General features: G+C 39.3%; 1 protein-coding gene across 9 annotated transcripts in view; it reads left to right on the forward strand.

Moving 5' to 3' along the window:
• The window catches only part of UVRAG (UV radiation resistance associated), a 331,075-nt gene that overhangs the window by 245,872 nt on the left and 66,783 nt on the right, over positions 1–18,420 (forward strand). For all 9 annotated transcript variants that reach the window (XR_012423532.1, XR_012423530.1, XR_012423531.1 and 6 more), the window contains one exon: positions 6,525–6,603. Coding sequence is in view for 6 of the 9 variants with exons in the window: in XM_065528736.2 (XP_065384808.1) it covers positions 6,525–6,603 (79 nt within the window). In the remaining 3 variants the exon portion in view is untranslated. The remainder of the gene's footprint in view (positions 1–6,524; positions 6,604–18,420) is intronic.

The raw sequence follows: 18,420 nt of genomic DNA on the forward strand, positions 1-18,420 counted from the left end.
TGTTGCCCTGGAGAACTTGAATGAGGCTCGTGTTTTTTTTGTTGTTGTTGTTTTGTTAATTGCTTCTTTAAAGTGCATGTAGCCTTAAGACTTACCATAGCCAACCAAGAACTGGTTGCTCCTGATAGATAGTAGGTCGTCCCACCAGTTACACAGACTGGTATTCCACAGGAGGAGCCCAGTAGGTATTCATGTTATAATCTATCCCCATTTCTGAACCCCTAAGCATACCAGAGTTAACTCACAATTTACTATAGTTGTTGTAGGGGGGACTTTTTGGGAAAATAAACATTGAAAATGTCTTTTAAAATGAGTTTTAGGTCCGGGCATGGTCACTCATGCCTGTAATCTTAACACTTTGGGAGGTCGAAGTGGGAGGATTGCTTGAGCCCAGGAGTTCAAGACCAGCCTGGGCAACATAGTGACACCTTGTCTGTATCCCCCTGTGCAAAAAATTAGTCAGGTGTGGTGGTGCACACCTGCCGTCCCAGCTACTTGGGAGACAGAGGCCGGAGTATCACTTGTGCCCGGGAGGTCAGAGGCTGCAGTGAGTAATGATTGTGCCACTGCACTCCAGCCTGGGCGATAGAGCAAGATCCTATCTCAAAAAAAAAAAAAAAAGAATTTTATTGGTTTTGGCAGATACCCTGATTTAATTTTGGTTACTTCTTTAAATGTGATGTAGCCCTCAAATAAAGCATGAGGCACCAAGAACAAGAATTGTGCACATGTGAATGTGAATCATGAAGTGTGGGAAAATTAATGCACTACCACTAGAACATGAAATAAATGAATATGGAAACAACTACCAATCGATCTCTAGGCATTAAATAGGCAACAGGAAGGTCAAAGGAGAATCGTTGAGTCCTGGAGCGGTCAAGGGCAATTTAAAAAGGAATGTGTGGCGGGGCGCGGTGGCTCACCCCTGTAATCCCAGCACTTTGGGAGGCCAAGGTGGGCGGATCACGAGGTCAAGAGATCAAGACCATCCTGACCAACATGCTGAAACCTTGTCTCTACTGAAAATATAAAAATTAACTGGGCGTGATGGCACGCAACTGTAGTCCCAGCTACTCGGGAGGCTGAGGCAGAAGAATTGTTTGAATCCGGGAGGCGGAGGTTGCAGTGAGCCAAGATCGCGCCACTGCACTCCAGCCTGCCAATAGAGCAAGACTCCGTCTTAAAAAATAAAATAAAATAAAATAAAAGTAAAAATAAATGCGACAACTTAAACTAGATCTTATGAAGGATGGAATAGTGTTTAGATAGGAAAGCAAGAAAGATGGACACTTTCGAGAACTAAGTAAAGGCAGAGAAAGAAAAGTGAACTTGATGTGTTTGTGACACTGTGAGGAAACCTCTTGAGCAAAAGGTGACAGATCAATGGGGCAGATGGGTCAGATCACTTAGGCCTTGAAAGGTAGGCAGAGGAGTTGAAATTTAAAACAATAACTGATTATGAAGCAGGACTGAGAAGTGACATAAGAGGTCTTCCTTAAGAGAAAATAATAACTTATATTTGTGTCATGCTTTGCAGTTGCAGTGTACTTTCTCAATCTTGAGGTGTTGTATCCTCACAAGATACTTGTGAAGAAGGCAGGAAAGATGATAGTTTCTCCACTTCACAGCTTAAGAACTTAGCATTAAACTAGTTATGATTTACCCAAGTTCATATAACAACTAAGTATGTAATGGAGCTGAGACTGGAAAAACTGTGTCTTTTCTGTCGTAATTCAGTTTTTAAAAACGTAGTAGACTTCCTAAAATCAATCTGACAGTGATATGGAGCATGAACTGGCATTAAGGATTCTGGCTAGGTAGTAAGCAAATTGATAAGAGCTTAGAACAATGACTCTCAACTGGAGGCAGTTTGAACCCCTTTCCCCACCCACCCAGGCAACACTGGGCAATGTCTAGAGACATTTTTGGTTATCACAGCTGGGAGTCCAGTGCTATTGGCTTTTAGTGAGTAGAGGATAGAGATGCTGACCCTGCTAAACATCCTGCAGTATATAGGACAGCACCCCACAACAAAGAATTATCCAGAGTGGCAGCAGGAATGGAGAATGTTACAGAGTTGAAATGACTTGTCAGCTTGGTGAAGCACTGCATATGTAAAAGGCAAATCAGGTGGGTAAAGTATTTTACGTACAAGTAATTGACAGAGAAAAGTTGTAATGGCAAACTAGTGTGGACAGGAGAAAGTATACTGAGTTTGAGGTAAAGTCATGGCCTCAGAATATATTGAGTCCATGTTGTCACATTTTGTATAAATACTAATGGCAGAAGTAATATGTATGATTTAAAAATTTGAATTAACTATAGCCATGTCCTCATCCCCAGTTGCCATCAAAGAACTCAATCTGGATGTGAGGCTCTGAAGGTGAAGGCAAGAAACTATCAGCAGCTTGGAGTCCTTTGTAAAAATGTCTGAGTTGGTGGGGAGAGGGTAGTGTTTATAATAGTTGTATCTTTTATAAATATTTAAAGTTTGAAAATCAGTTTCTTGTCACAGTTTTTTTCAAGTTGTGTGTGATATATTTTTCATGAGTTAACGTCTCTAGGTGTATATATATATTATATATACACAAACATATTTACATATATATGTCTGTATATTTATGTATATAAATTTACGTGTGTGTATATATGTATATATACACATATATTTACATATATGTGTGTGTACACACACACACACACACACACACACATATATATGTATATAAAAATTAGTAAAAAAGAAAAATCCTGCTCAGGCTCAGCCTGTGCATATGAATTTCTTGTTTTGGTACTTCACTTTCCAAATTTCAGTCGGTCTACTTTGCAACCTTAGCTGCTACCTGTCATGATGACTCTTTGGCATTAGAGTCTCAAATCTTTCTTGGTTCCCGAAGGAAAAAATGAAATTATATTCAGTATGTTTAGTTTCACGTATTCAGAATTATAGAATTCGCTTTGGTTCTCCCTGCTTGAAGCCATGCAGAAAAAAAAATGAATTATTTTTCTCTCTGAAAGTCCTTCATTTGTTTTCCCTGAGACTTGTATCCTCCAGGACAAACACCTTTGGTTCCTTCAACAATTTCTCTCAATACTGACTCCTGTTCCCCTAATCATCCTGGGTTTGCTTCTCTAAAGCATTCAGAGGCAATAGAGAGAATACTGAATTTATTATTGAAGACCTAATACTGAGGCCATGTCTCTTCCACTTACTACTTGGGGGACCAAGGCAAATCAATTTATTTTAAATAACAATAATACTGACTGCTTCATATTTCACTGCATGCTTTTTATAGTCAAATGAGATTGTTATAAACGTTCTCTAGAAACGTAACCTTTAAGTAAGGATACAAGTGTTCTTCTGTCTGTTTGTAAAATACTTTCACTCCCAGAACTGAACATAGGTCTCTCAGTACAGTCTAACCTAGTGCAAAGTAGTAATCACTATCACGTTCCCCAGCTGAGCTGCTCCTCTTCTGTTACCACAGCCTGGGATCACAGTAGCTTTTTTGGTAGTCATCGCGTAATTCTTAACTCATACTGAAATTGTTCCGTACTAAAGAGTTCCAAATCGTTTTCACAAATAATCTTTTTTAAAAAAATTCAACAAATGTTTATTGAGTTCTGCTAGTAGCAGTGCTTAGACACTTCACAGAGAGGCAAAGAGGAACAAAATAAAATCGGTTTCTGCCCTCTTGGAGCCTACAGTATCATAAGGGAGACACACATTAACCAAGTAATCACACAGTGAGTGTAAATTTACAATCTGAGACAGACTGGAAAAAGAAAGGGTTGCAAACTGACCTAAGCCAATTTGATAGTTCACAATGATATGAGTATTTACAGTAGATAAAGGTGGGCTCTGATAATTAAGATTGGAGGTCTGCAGTTCTCCCCACTAACCTCTTCACCAGCTGGTGTTAGTTACAGTGACAGTAAGGTTCAGATGGAATTCTGTCACACATGTAATCTTATTTATTGCTTTCTAATTCCTTGATTTTTCTATTTATAGAAAGAGTCACAAGGTATGGTTCAGTTAAGGCCATGTGAAGACAGTAGAGTCAGTGAATTTTCTATGTGGAAATTTAATTTAATTTGAAAATAATATTAGCCATTTTAATTGAATATAATAATAAATTGCATTGAATCTTCATAGGAAATACATGGTTCATCCTTCAGTTATTTAATGTAATATTCCTTTAATGAGTCCCCTTTGCGATGTTATGGACCTACTTCTGGTTGTACTTTAATGGCCACATTCTTATCTAAAGCTTCTATAGCTTGCTAACGTAATTCTCCAATATAAGATTTGTATCTTATGTTCTGATAATAGGTTTTGCCCTTTAAAATGGGTGTTTTTCAAGATTGATAGATCTATAAATCCATGTACTTTTGCAAAGTAAGATGAATGCATGATAGTTATAAGCTATTTTACTCTTCAACTTCAAGTGACCTAAGAATTTGAAAGCAATATAAAATGTAAATTCTGTCTTAATATTTGATCTGTCTTTGCATTGCCTTATTTGAACCATACCTTGTGGCTTTTTGTATAAATAAGTCCCACTGAAGTCATAATAAAGTCAAATGTTGTGAAATCAATTTTTTAGGAATGTTGAAGCTTGGTTTTCAACGTATGCTGATCTCAATTTACTCTTCCAACATACGAAACAGTTTCTAGATATATACCTTGAAAATGGAGATAGCTATGGGTTTGGAGAGCTGTTCAGATAGTCTACATCTGAAGCTTATAGAATAACGGCTAGACAGCAAAGAGGTTTAGGACTGTAGTAGATTTTCTCTAAAGTGCCCCTGTTGGGTATTTGCAAATATGTTGTTTCTTTGCAGGCTACCCCATCTGAATTTGAATGATTCCCAGACATCTTGCAAAAACCTGGTGTTGCACTTTGCTTATCCTGAATTTGCTATGCTGCCATTTTTATGCATCTCAATTTGAGGCCAAACCACATGTCCTAGTTTATTTTTTACTGTTTCAATTAAATATAAAGCTCTGTCTTCTTAATGGGTGTGTGAAGCATTTAGTGTTCCTTTAGTAGAGAATAAATACAGTTCATGACCTTGCTCACTCCCCAGCGCTTAGAATTTTATAGTGTAACAAATTTGCCTTTGGATACTATATAGCCAGCAACTCCTGAGAATTTAATATAAAGCCCTTAAATTCTATTTCCTTTATTTTATTTCCTCTAGAAAATAATGTCCTTTAGGCTTTATGGAATGTATCTTTTCCTCAGACAATTAAAAGACAATTGAAATTAAGACTAGTAATTGTCACCTGCCATTCATTTCAATAAGATTATTTTATTCTTGAGAATAATTGTATATCGCAGAAGGAAGATGAAGTTTTCTTCTTGACCCTAAATAGTTATTGATCTGTTTGTAAAGAAATCTGTATCAGATGCTAAAACTTTTGCTTGATCTTGAGAATCAGAAAACAATGACTAGACTATAGGTGTGCTCTAACCTTCTTCATTTGCAAGTATAAAGAAGGGGAATAGTGAGGGGAGTTACTCTCTAAAATAACTCATTATCTTTATGAAGATCCAGATCGCATGCCTTTGTTGCTCCAGTGTGGCAGGTTAACATGGAAAGTCCTGTATGAGAGGCTTGTGGCTCGAGCACATTGCCTTAGAGAAGTTGCATTCAAATAGCCATCCCTGTAAATATGAGTGAATATTTTAATGAATTTTGGCTCATATTGGCACTGTTGATTTCACTGGTCACCTTAAAAGAAACAGAAATCTTGCTGGGCGCGGTGGCTCACGCCTGTAATCCCAGCACTTTGGGAGGCCGAGACGGGCGGATCACAAGGTCAGGAGATCGAGACCATCCTGGCTAACACGGTGAAACCCCATCTCTACTAAAAATACAAAAAATTAGCCGGGCAGGGTAGCGGGCGCCTATAGTCCCAGCTACTCGGGAGGCTGAGGCAGGAGAATGACATGAACCCGGGAGGCGGAGCTTGCAGTGAACTGAGATCCGGCCACTGCACTCCAGCCTGGATAACAGAGCTAGCCTGGGTGACAGAGCAAAGACTCCATCTCAAAAAAAAAAAGAATAAAAAGACACAGAAATCTTATATATTGCTTCTAAGTCTGATTTTTTTTTTCTTTCCTAATCTTCCTCTCCCATTTAGTAGAAGTTGAGATGTCAGGTCCAAGATATTAGAGGGAAAAATTTCTGGGATCTTAATCTTAGCTAAGGTGGCAAGTTTATGATATGTAAATAGGAACCAGTGTCCTCAACTCCTTGGAGTGGATTGGTCACTTTCTTAAACATTAGTTCCTTGTTCTGTGACCTATTCACTTCTTTTTTTGAAAGAAAGCAGCTGTTATTCTGACTTAATTAATATTATGAAGATGTCAGTAGATTGCAATGACTATAACTAGGTGACTTAGTCCAGTTCAGGTGTTTATACTGTATCTAAGAAATTTTAGCCTCTGTCGACAACTTGGAGGTTGTATTTACTCAGCTTTGGAAAATATCTGATCCTTCTTTACCTTTCTTAGGTTTCCACTGTATCCAAAAGGAGGGGAGAAGTTGCAATTTGATTATGGTGTCTATCTTCTGAACAAAAATATAGCCCAGGTAAGTCTCTGTTCTTCACTTATCTCCTACTTCCATGCATAGCCTCTTTCCTTAGATTGCTAGCCCTTTTTCTTTATAAACATGCACTGCAGTTGACCCTTTTATTTAACCAGTTACATTAGTAATACACAGTTCTTCTTTTGACCACATTTTTTTTCTGTGCCCTTAAAGTGACTACAGGGAAGCAATGAATACAAATTGGAATCTCTTACTAAACTCTGAATCTCTTTCTGTGTTTTTACTTGCTGGTAGACTACACTTCGATGTGTGGGCTTCATCATCTCTTGCCTCTGCAGCTTGACCAATTGTAATTTTCTTTTCTTAGGCTATTTCTAGGGACTCAGTTTGCATTGTTGTTTCTGGAGTAAAAGTTCAGTGCCTATGCAAGTACTTCATGGTATCTTCACTTTGTTATTCAGGGCCCAAAGGAAAAGACCAAGCACATGGCCTTTCCAGTCTGTCTTGGATGTTTGTGGCACTCTCAACATCACGTCAGTTAGGATCCCACCTAAATAATGTCTTTCCGTATGCCATAGTAAGACTATCAGATGCCTAGGTTTGTGTTTTCTTGAAAGAAATATGTAGCATTTCTTTAGCACTTCTGGCCCTACTTCAAGATGTAGGCATTCCATAAGTTTTCTTATTATAAAGGAAGACTAACTTCCTTTGTTTTTGATTTGTTTTTGTTTCTGTTTTTGAGTCAGAGTCTTGCTCTGTCGTCCAAGCTGTAGTGCAGTGGCATGATCTTGGCTCACTGCAACCTCCACCTCCCAGGTTCAAGCGATTCTTCTGCCTCAGCCTCCCAAGTAGCTGGGACTACAGGCGCCCGCCACCACGCCTGGCTAATTTTTTGTATTTTTAGTAGAGATGGGGTTTCACCATGTTGTCCAGGCTGGTCTCAATATCCTGACCTTGTGATCTGCCCACCCCGGCCTCCCAAAGTGTTGGGATTACAGGCATGAGCCACCGCGCCCGGCCTGTTTATTTTTATAAATAACGAGTGTTTTGTTTTGTTTTCATTGGACATCCTTCCAATTGGAATATCACATGGATGAGTGTCCACAATTTGGCTGTTATTTAAAGACGTTGTGAGCTATATCCTCAGATCTTTTGGTTTAACAGAAGTAATAAGATTTGCGATGCTTTTGTTTTTATGAGCCTGTGTTTATCCACATGAATCTAAAGACTTGCTGAACATTCCCTTACTCATTTCTAATCAGTCTAGAATTATTACTCTATGTAGTATCATCTGCCACTCTTCCCCTCAACCAACCTCAGTTTAATGGTGGGGATTGTTTTAATTTGTTTTTTATTAAGATTGTTGTCCTTTTCTGAAATTGGGTCAGATTTCTGGATTGCATTCCTCAATTTATCGTTTGCTTCACCCTTCACACTCATTGTCCTCTCAACCATACTGCTGTTACTGTTACTTCCACTCCAGCTCCAGGAAAGCAGCCCTCTGACAGTCTCTGGCCCATGACTTACCTTTCCATGTGCTGTTCTTCCCACAACTGATACTTGCCCACTCTCCATTTTTGGCAGACAGGTATTTCAGTCAAAGAATCAGGGCTTTCATTCCAAGGCTGCCTAGCTCCCCCTCTGCTGATCACAGTTCTGTCATACCTTGGAAAAGGCAATGCTTAAACAGAACTGGTCAGAAGTGCTCAGACTGAGGCCAGGTGTGGTGCCTCATGCCTGTAATCCCAGTACTTTGGGAGGCCGAGGTGGGTGGATCGCCTGTGGCCAGGAGATGGAGACCAGCCTGGGCAACATGGCAAAACCCCATCTCTACTAAAAAATACAAAAATTAGCCAGGTGTGGTGACATGTGCCTATAATCCCAGCTACTCAGGAGGCTGAGGCGTGAGAATCTCTTGAACCCGGGAGGCAGAAGTTGCAGTGAGCTGAGATCGTGCCATTGCACTTCCAGCCTGGGTGACAGAGCAAGACTCTGTCTCCAAAAAAAACAAAAAACAAAAAAAAAAAAACAAAAACAAAGTGCACAGACTAAGACTGCACTAAGGAAGAAGTAAATTAGAGAGCCCCTCCAGCGATCAGCGATGTCAGCCGTGGTGGAAAGAGCACGTAGATACTACAGGATCCAGAGTTTGAGAGTAAAATTGGCATCATTTAGTAGAACTAAGTTCTGATTTGAGTTCAGAACATCTCTTCTTGCCCTATTTTCTCTGTCTTGCTCTAGGCACATAGGTCCTAAGGTCAGAAGGCTGTTGTAAGCTTCCTGGTGAAACTTAATCCTGCTGAAATGCCTATATTTCTCCATATATCCCAACTTCAAACATACACACAATATGCATATGTGTATAGACATCCACACATATGCACAAACACACTTCTTTCTTCTCAAGGGCCCCAAAGGATGGTATGACAAAGGATGATATAAAGTGTTGCTAAGAATACCACAGCTTGCTTTGAGAGCAAGACCAAGATGGAGGCGATGTGCAGGGGAAAACTTAGCAAAGTCAGCCCTCTTCATCAGACTCTCAACTCTCGGACCTGTTTGGTCCCCACTTCCCAAGAGGCCTCTGAGTTTATTATTAACCGAACCAAGGCCACAAGTATGCTGACCTAGTTTTACTCATCTAAGAAATGGATTGCTTGTAGTAATTGTGTATCCTCTCCAACTTTATATATGCTCTTTGAAAATTGAGAGAGAGAGAGAGAGAGAACAATCAATAGGTTAACTACTCTGAATCCATAGGGGAGCAAGCAAGTATCTTCCTGTCTGGGTTTTCTTTTTTGAATCACACTAGAGGTAGTTTTAAAAGGAGGGTACAGTAAACTTCTTAAAAACTGGCTTTTTTATATTTCAAAATGTTTTCAGGAAGCTCTTTAAGCAGTTAGAAACTTTTAGAACAGTTGTGACCTTTCAGTTTTTTTGCCTCAGCTCTGTCTGTTCTGTCTCTCGCTGTTTCTCGGGGAAGCTTCCATTTTGTCTTGGACCTTACTCCCATCACTTTTTCACATTTCGATTTGTAACAAATGAAAGAACCATTAATTGTTATGGCTCCTAACCAAGCATTATAGCAATCAGATATTTCCAGCTTTTGAAGGTTTGTTTTTATAGACATGTAGACTAATACATGTTGTCAAAGGGGAGTTTGTCTTCTCAGCCAGTCTCATATGTACCCCATCTCTCAAGATGTGAACAAATCATACTATTAAAATGGCCTCACCTCAGTAATTTATAAGCCACATTAGTGGAGGTGGATGAAAGCATTGGCATGTGTTAAAGTGCCAGAGAAAAAGGAGTGAAGTCATTTAATACTGCATCCATAACTTGGTTGAGGATTTGAATAGTCAATAGGACCTTTCATCACAACCAGAAGTCGTAGTAAAATCACTTTTTTGGTAGAGGAAATGACAGAATTTAGTAATATTTGTTACTTCAGTATTTGGGATCAGTCCAGCCCAAGTTTTGAAAGCACAAGCTTAGAGAGACAGGCCTTCAAGTAGAAATCCTCAAGTGTTGTTTGAAGAGCTGAGAGCGCTAGTAAGGCCTGCTTGCGCTCTTCATGTCACTGCTGTCTGAAGGTGTGTGTGTGTGTGCTGGATTAAGTACTAAGAGTGAGTGAAGCAAAATGCCTCGTTTTCAGCACCATTTATTAATATTTGTCAAATGCCAGCCTCTTCAGTTGGAAATAGCCTTCCTTGTTGGCTACCATGTAACGCTATAGGAATGGGCCTGTCAAAATTCAGGTGCAGTATAATTGACGTTGACTTTAAAAACCAGATCCTGCCATAATTTCAGTTAGTTCATGAGTACATTATATTAGAATTTGTGTAGAGAACAGAAATTTGCTTTTAATTCTCAGAGCATAAAAATTACATGTAAAACGAAAATTGTAATACTTTTATCTTACATTTGTGGAGAGCCTTATAGTTTGTAAAGTACATGCCTTATAGTTTGTAAAGTACATTCACATGATCCCTATCATCACCCTGCAAAGTAAAAAGGGCAGATACTATTAAATGGATTTGAGGACAGCTTGGCTTTTGACATTTGTCCCTCCAGTTTCATATCACATGATTTGATAGGTGTGGCAGAGATCCCCTTACTTCTGTAAACTTCACTGTTCTGTATATTTCCATCCTAAAAGTGCACCAAATCAAAGAAGACGACATTCCCAGATAGAAAAGGAAGCAAATGTTTTTTGAGAATGGAGACAAAAACTATTTTGCATATCATATTTCCATTAGCAAGCACAATGCCAGAAACATTATAAATTCTAAAGAAATTAATAATGAATGGTGATATAGCACCATCACACAAGAAACTAAGACTTAGAAAAGTTAAGTGACTTTAATGAATTTTAAAAATTGTGATACACACACACATGCACACACACAGAAATGGAATATTATTCAGCCTCTGAAAAGGATATACTGCCATTTGTAACAACACAGATGAACCTGGAGGACATTATACTAAGTGAAATAAGCCAGACACCGAAAGACAAAGACTGTGTGATCTCAATCGTATGCAGAATCTTAAATGTAAAGGTTGAATAACTAGTAACAGAGAGTAGGATGGTGATTCAGTGGGAGGGAGGGAAGGAAATACGAAGAAGCAGGCTAAAGGGTATGCAAATTTGCAGTTAGATAGGCTGCATAAGTCTGGAGATGTAATATACAGAATGAGGATTATAGTAATAGTGTATCATGTACTGAAAATTTGTCAAGAGGGTAGATTTCTGCAGTTTTTATCACACACACCCATGAATATGTTAATTTGTTTGACTGCTGTAATCATTTCACTATGTATATGTATATCAAAACATCATATATACCTTAAAACATGTTGTATCCCTTAGATACAATATAAAATTTTTTAAAGTTAGGTGACTTGCTTAAAATTCATTAGTTTATTCAACAGTATTTGTTGAGCACTTACTGTGTGCTGTGTACACTGAGTTAGGTTGCAGTAGGTAGAGCAGTGAATAAGATACACAAGATCCCTGATCCCTGCCTTGCTAATATGCTAGACCAAAAGAACAAATATTGTAGCATTCCATTTATATAAGTATCTCCAAAAAGCAAACTCATGGAGTCAGAAAGCCACATTAGACGGCTGGGGGAATAGGAGAGCTATTGCTTAATGATTACAAAGTTTCTGTTGGGGTGATGAAAAAGTTTTGGAAACAGATGGTGACAACAGTTATATAACGTTGTGTATGTAATTAATGCCACTGAATTTTACACTTAAAAATGGTTTAAATGGCAAATTTGAACTGTACACTTTAAATGGGTGAGTTGTATGTTATATGAATCATATCTCAATAAAGCTGTTTTAATAAAAGAAAAAGAAAGATCCCTGCCTCATGAAGCTTGTAACCTGATGGGAAGAGACATACAATAAACAGAGAAAGTCATTTTAGATTGCGATAAGTGCTGTGATGGAAATTAATTAGGTGATATAATAGAAAATAACTGGAAAAGGACCTACTTTAGATTAAATTGTCAAATAAGCCTTATTGAGGAAGTGACTGTTGAGCTTAGACATGAATGATGACAAGCAACCAGCCATGCAACCAGCTAGGGAACAGAAAGTTCCTGAAGGTGATGGGAATAGCAAGGGCAAAGGCCCTGAGGTAGGAAAGAGCTATGTTGAGGTAACAGATGGAGGGCTGATGTTGTGGCAGGATTGTAGTAATTGAGGGGCAGAGGTAGCCAGGCAGCATAGCATATAAAACCTCAGAGACCACAGCAGTTTCCTAAATTATTTTAAATACAAAGGGAAACCATTGAGTGAATGATGTAAGCAGGAAAGTGGCATGATTTGATTTGTTTTCTCCCAAAGATCATTCTAGCTACTACTTTTTTTGGCTCCACCCACCCACCTCCACATTCTAGCTACTTTAATGGATTGCAGGGAACTAGAGTTGAAGCAGAGTTACCAGTTAGAAGGCTACTTCAGAAGACCAGATTAGGGGTGATGGTGGTTTGGATCAGGATGGTAGGGGTAGAGATGGAGAGAAGTGAGCAGATTTGAAATATATTATGGGACATGAACTAGTGGACTGAATGTGGGAGATGAGGAAAAAAGGAACATCAAGAATGACTCCTAGGTTTTGTGTATGAGCAACTCCTTGGATGATAATGCCATTTATTGAGATGGGGAAGGATCCAGGAGATGGGAGCGGGGCAACCAAAAGATCTTCTTTGCAAATGTTAAGTTTGAGTTACCTATTAGAAATCCAAGTAGACAACAGGATATATAAGTCTGGAGCTCAGGATTGGAGGTCAGTACAAGGTATAGAAATTTGGGACTCATCAACATAAAGATGGTATTTCAATCCAGGGAACTAGATGAGATTACCCAGGGAGAGAACGCAGAGTTGAGAAGAGAGGGAGACAGATACAGACACACACCTACAGTGGGATTTAGCCCTGGGAAATTACATTTAGAAGTTGAGTAGCGGAGGAAGAACCAGCAAAAACTGAGAGGAATGGACAGTGAGGTAGGGAGAAAATGGAGAGAGAGTAGTGATTTGGGAACTAAGAGGAGTAAATTTCTGAATAGAAGAAGTAATCAGTATGTCGAGTTATGGGTTTATCACTGGAGATGACTGTGGGATTAAGGGAAGTTTCTTTTTGTTTTTTTTTTCTTTTAATTGGTTTGTTTTGTGGGAATCTGGAATGGTTTGTTTGCTTTGTTTCTGAAGATGGCAGGTATCAAGACATATTTATGCTGATGAGAGTGAGCCTTTGCTCTTGCCACTTGTCCCAAATTACCTTTTTCAAATGCATGAAGGATGGTGGGTTCTGGGTAAGGAAGAGAACAGGGAAAAAGTCCAGCTCTTTATTTATCTTATAAAAGGAAGACTTTTGATAGGTATGATGTAAATGTGTAGTTCTCACCACAACTCCCACCATACTGTGAATATATCTTTGATGTGAAGATGAATTGACCATCTGTACAGGCACTGAATTAGTTTAACTTTTGGATAAAGTGAAGAGAGCTATACTGAAACTAAATAATTTTCTTTCTTTTTTTTTTTTTTTTTTGAGACGGAGTCTCGCTCTGTCACCCAGGCTGGAGTGCAGTGGCCGGATTTCAGCTCACTGCAAGCTCCGCCTCCCGGGTTCACGCCATTCTTCTGCCTCAGCCTCCAGAGTAGCTGGGACTACAGGCGCCCGCCACCTCGCCCGGCTAGTTTTTTGTATTTTTTAGTAGAGACGGGGTTTCACCGGGTTAGCCAGGATGGTCTCAATCTCCTGACCTTGTGATCCGCCCGTCTCGGCCTCCCAAAGTGCTGGGATTACAGGCTTGAGCCACTGCGCCCGGCCGAAACTAAATAATTTTCTTCCAGATTGTTGGTACTGAGCCTTTAGTAGACTTTCTGAGTAGTTTCACATGAGTGTGCCAACTGTACAGAATTTAAGTGACAGATTCCTTTTTCTCCTAGATCAGCGGTGTAATCAGTCCCTGGTTCCTTGGGGATCCCCAACGCCCTCAGTAGGTCTGGGAGGGTGGAAGTATTTTCATAATAATACTAAGACATTTTTGCCTGTTTCACTGTGTTGACATTTACATGATGGTGGGTAAAACTGCTGGCCACTTAGAACAAATCAAGGCAGAGAAACTAAACTCGGCTAGCAGTATTTGTCTTCTGTAAGACTGTGTACTCATAGTTTATATATATATTTAAAACAGGGTTCAATTAAGAATGTCCTTAATGGCTGGGCACGGTGGCTCACGCCTGTAATCCCAGCACTTTGGGAGGCCGAGGCGGGTGGATCACAAGGTCAGGAGATCGAGACCATCCTGGCTAACACAGTGAAACCCCGTCTCTACTAAAAATACAAAACATTAACCAGGCATGGTGGCGGGCGCCTGTAGTCCCAGCTACTTGGGAGGCTGAGGCAGGAGAATGGCGTGAACCCGGGAGGCAGAGCTTGCAGTGAGCCTGATCGGGCCACTGCACTCCAGCCTGGGAGACAGAGTGAGACTCCGTCTCAAAAAAAAAAAAAAAAAAAAAAAAAGAAAACAGAACCAAAGACAAAAACCACATGGTTATCTCACTAGATGCAGAAAAGGCCTTTGACAAAATTCAACAGCCCTTCATGCTAAAAACTCTCAATAAATTTGGTATTGATGGAACGTATCTCAAAAGAATAAGAGCTATTTATGACAAACCCACAGCCAATATCATACTGAATTGGCAATAACTGGAAGCATTCCCTTTGAAAACACGCACAAGACAGGGATGCCCTCTCTCACCACTCCTATTCAACATAGTGTTGGAAGTTCTGGCTAGGGCAATCAGGCAAGAGAAAGAAAGAAAGAGTATTCAGTTAGGAAAAGAAGAAGTCAAATTGTCCCTGTTTGCAGATGACATGATTGTATATTTAGAAAACCCCATTGTCTCAGCCCAAAATCTCCTTAAGCTGATAAGCAACTTCAGCAAAGTCTCAGGATACAAAATCAATGTGCAAAAATCACAGGCATTCTTATACACCAGTAACAGACAAACAGAGAGCCAAATCATGAATGAACTCCCATTCACAATAGCTTCAAAGAGAATCAAATACCTAGGAATCCAACTTACAAGGAATGTGAAGGACCTCTTCAAAGAGAACTACAAACCACTGCTCAGTGAAATAAAAGAGGAACACAAACAAATGGAAGAACATACCATGCTCATGGATAGGAAGAATCAATATCGTGAAAATGGCCATACTGCCCAAGGTAGTTTATAGATTCAATGCCATCCCCATTAAACTACCAATGACTTTCTTCACAGAATTGGAAAAAACTGCTTTAAAGTTCATATGGAACCAAAAAACACCCTGCATTGCCAAGACAATCCTAAGCCAAAAGAACAAAGCTGGAGGCATCACGCTACCTGACTTCAAACTTTAGACTAAACTTTTGAGAACCACTGTCTTAGAGAATGTGGCCTTCCAGATTTTCTATGAAACTCTTCAATTGCTCCAATACACATGTATCATTTCCCCAAATGTGGAAACATAGTATGAGAGACCTACCAATTTGCATTCCAGGAATGATATGTAGTACAAGTCAGAAGGCTAGCAGCTATCAGTGGATTCTTCCCTGTTGCTTTTGTAAGCCAGGCCTCTTCTCTCCTTTTCTGAAAGCTCAATATTTAAGAGTAATACTTTGAGGGTATATTGAACAAATAATAATGACGATTTACATATGTATAGAATGTAATGGCTTTGGAGTGTGTATTTTTGTGTAGCTCACTTCATACTCTATGAAGTATGTTGACCAAGTCTATCTTTAGAGATAAGGGATTGAGCTACTGTTAGGCTAATTTCCTAGGGATGACAAAGCTATTAAATGGCAAGCAATTCAAAACCAAATCCAGTTTTGTCCTACTAACATTGTTTGTTTTTCTTTTTAATTTGGGCCTTCTTACAATTCTATGAGTTAGACAGGGCATAGACAATTATCTGCATTTTACAGATGAGCCCCCTGAGACAGTGAGTTAAGTAGAAGAGCTAAAATTAGAACCTGGAGATTTCATGACTCCCTTCGTTTTACCCTATTACTTCTCTTCCCCTTCAAGTTAAGACTTCATAGAAAGTAAAAGTAGCTTCTCCATCCAAAACAGCTGGGAACCCACGTTCTGCCAAGGACGTGGTCCTTCTGTAAATCTTTACTCCTGGGGCCCACAGTGCACAGCTATTTAGAAGGGATCAATGCCAGCTCATACCCAGCAGCTTAAATTCATGTATATTTCTTTAACATGCAGCCAAATGTATGTGACACATGAGAAGAAAATATGCTTTTATTTTCATAATTCTTGGAATCAAAAATACAAATTCCAAGGATGTTTTAATAGTCATAATGCCTTTCCCAACTACTGCATACAAAATTTGCCAATAATATGGTGGAAGCTCTTTATAAAAAGTACTAAATTTAAAAAAAATAACTTCACTGAAATATATTTCATATACCATACAATTGACCCATTTAAATTGTACAATTCAGGCCAGGCGTTGTGGCTCACACCTGTAATCTCAGCACTTTGGGAGGCCGAGGTGGGCAGATCACTTGAGGTCAGGAGTTCGAGACCAGCCTGGCCAACCTGGTAAAACCCTGTCTCTACTAAAAAAATACAAAAATTAGCCGGGCAGGGTTGCAGGCGCCTGTAATCCCAGGCTGAGGCAGGAGTGGAGTGGCATGAAACCAGGAGGCGGAGGTTGCATGAGCCATGCCACTGCACTCCAGCCTGGGCAAAAGAACAAGACTGTGTCTCCAAAAAAAATAATAATAATAATAATAAGTATATAGTTCAGTGGCTTTTAATATATTCACCAAATTGTGCAACTATCACCACGGTCAATTACAGAACATTTTCATTGCCCCCAAAAGAAACCCTGTACCCACTAGTAGTCATTCCTTATTCCCTCAAGCTCCCCATCCCTGGGCAGCTACCAGCCTACTTTCTGTTTGTATAGATTTGCCTGTTCTGGACATTTCTTACAAATGGAATCATAAAATATGTGGTCTTCTGTAACTGGCTTCATTTGCTTTGCATAGGCTCAAGGTTTATCCATTTTGTAGCATGTATGAGTCATTCCTTTTTATAGCCAATTTTTTTTTTTGCAGTTGGAAGATGTGTATGTATATATAACATGTTATTTATCCATTTATGAGTTGGTAGACTTTTGGGATGTTTCCATTGGCTGTTATCAGAATGCTGTTATGAACATTTGGATACAAGTTTTTGTGGGGATATAGTTTTCATTATTTTGGGGTGTATATCTAGAAGTGGAATTGCTGAGCCATATGGTAGCTTTGTTTAAATTTGAGGAATTGCCAGACTGTTTTTCTAAAGTGGCAACACCATTTTACATTCCCACTACTAATGTACAAAGGTTCTGTATTAGTCTGTTCTCATGCTGCTAATAAAGATATAGCCATGACTGGGTAATTTATAAAGGAAAGAGGTTTAATGGACTCACAGATCCACATGACTAGGGAGGCCTCACAGTCATGGTAGAAGGCAAAGTAGAAGCAAAAGCACTGTGTTACATGGCAGCAGGCAAGAGGGCGTGTGCAGGGGAACTCCCCTTTATAAACCTGATCTCACATCAGATCTTGTGATACTTACTCACTCTCACAAGAACAGCACAGGAAAGACCTGCTCCGTGATTCAGTTACCTCCCACTGGGTCCCTCCCATGACACATGGGAATTATGGGAGCTACAATTCAAGATGAGATTTGGGTGGGGACACAGCCAAATCATACCAGGTTCCCATTACTCTGTATCCTCACCAACACTTATTTTATGTGTTTTTTATGATAGCCATCCTACTAGTTGTAAATGGTTTTGACTTGAATTTTTTCTAATGACTAATGATGTTGAGTGTCATTACTCTTCATGTACTTATTGGCCATCTGTGTATCTTCTTTGGAGAAATATCTATTCAGACCCTTTGACCATTTTTAAATTAGGTTGTCTTTATTTATTTATTTAGAGGCAGGGTTTCACTCTATAGACTAGGCTAGAGTGCAGTGGCATGATCATAGCTCACTGCAGCCTCAGACTCCTGGGCTCAAGCAGTCCTCTCACCTCAGCCTCCCACATAGCTAGGACCACGTAGCCAGGCACATGTCACCGTGCTCTGCAATTTGTCCATTGAATTGTAAGAGATCTTTATATATTCTGGATAGAAGTCTCTTCTTAGAAAAATGGTTTGCATATATTTTCTCTCACCATGCAGGTTGTCTTTTCACTTTTTTGATAATGTCTGAAGAAATACAAAGGTTTTTAATTTTTATGAAGTTCAATTTTATCTATTTTTTCTTTTCCTGCTTGTACT

This window comes from Macaca fascicularis, chromosome 14 (genome assembly GCF_037993035.2).
Source record: "Macaca fascicularis isolate 582-1 chromosome 14, T2T-MFA8v1.1".
NCBI classification, from domain to species: Eukaryota; Metazoa; Chordata; class Mammalia; order Primates; family Cercopithecidae; genus Macaca; species Macaca fascicularis.